The 1153-nt window shown below is 60.2% G+C and overlaps 1 protein-coding gene across 1 annotated transcript in view; it reads right to left on the bottom strand.

Moving 5' to 3' along the window:
• Positions 1–1153, bottom strand: part of Stx1a (syntaxin 1A) — a 27487-nt gene that overhangs the window by 8354 nt on the left and 17980 nt on the right. Inside the window, exons 3-5 of the mRNA XM_029477804.1 lie at positions 748–821; positions 535–643; positions 12–85 (exon numbers count right to left, since the gene is read on the bottom strand). Of these exons, the coding sequence (XP_029333664.1) occupies positions 12–85; positions 535–643; positions 748–821 (257 nt within the window). The remainder of the gene's footprint in view (positions 1–11; positions 86–534; positions 644–747; positions 822–1153) is intronic.

The raw sequence follows: 1153 nt of genomic DNA, 5'->3' as shown, positions 1-1153 counted from the left end.
TTCACACTCACCCCAGAGGCAAAGATGGCAGGGTTCCCACTCTCCAGCATGTCTTCCAACTCCTCACTGGTCGTGGTCCGGCCGGCTGTGGGTGGGATCACACTAAGCTACGCCCTCTCCTGCCAGCTCAATAGCGTCTAGCTTCCGATCAAAGCCCCACCCTCAACCACACCTCTAGCTATAAGCTCCGCCCCCATGCCTTTATTGCTCCCCATCTCCAGCCACAGGCTTCATCAATGGCCTCACCCCCGCCCCCACCAGGCCATATGCGCACCACGAGGTCCTACCCACCCCCACTCTATCTAGCCCAACCCCCCATACCTAGACTCTTCATGGCACCACCCCTCCAACCCAAGTTACACCCCTAGCCACAGGCCACACCTACCACCATCACCTGGCTCACAACCCCAGGCCCTCCAGGTTCATGACTCCAACCCTCAAGCCCTGGCTACTTCTCTAGCAAGCCAGGAGCCCCGTTCACCACTTCTTCAGCCACAGGCCCTTCCTTCCAGCCCGGACCCTGCCCCAGCTCACTGATCTCCAGCTGCCTCTGGATGCGCCCTTTACAGCGTTCTCGGTAGTCTGACTGAGTGGCGTTGTACTCGGACATGACCTCCACAAACTTTCGGGACAGCGTGGAGTGCTGGCAGTCGGGGGCGGGGAGACAAGGGTACCGGTAGGTAGGTAGTGGGCTCCACGGAAGACCCAGAGACCCAGGTGCCCGCCCACCCTCGCCATCGGCTGCACCTGCGTCTTCCGGATCCTCAGGTCCGCTGATGAGCGGTTCAGACCTTCCTCCTGCTCGATGCTCTGCTCAATGCCTGGGGTGGGGAGGAGTGAGGAAAGGAGGCCGCTGAGCAGTACCCTGCCTCCATGCATCGACCCCACCCATAAGTCAAGGATTCNGCTCCCCTCCCCAACCACAAGGGATGGGGGTCACATGGAAGGCAAACTGTAATCAATAATGGACGCAGGACCAACAGCAGTCCTTCCAGCTGGGAGGTGTGTACAGCTGTGTACACTCGCGTGTGAGCACACACCCAACCCTGTGCACCCAAATGGGTGCTGTGCAGGGTCTGGCAGCTCAGGCCACTTTTGTGCAGGAAGGTGGGGAGGACCAGGTGTCTACCCCCGCTGTAGAACATGTCCCCTA

Source organism: Mus caroli, chromosome 5 (assembly GCF_900094665.2).
Source record: "Mus caroli chromosome 5, CAROLI_EIJ_v1.1, whole genome shotgun sequence".
NCBI lineage: Eukaryota > Metazoa > Chordata > Mammalia > Rodentia > Muridae > Mus > Mus caroli.
The sequence above is the reverse complement of the archived record's forward strand: the minus strand, read 5'-3'. Positions and strand labels throughout refer to the sequence as shown.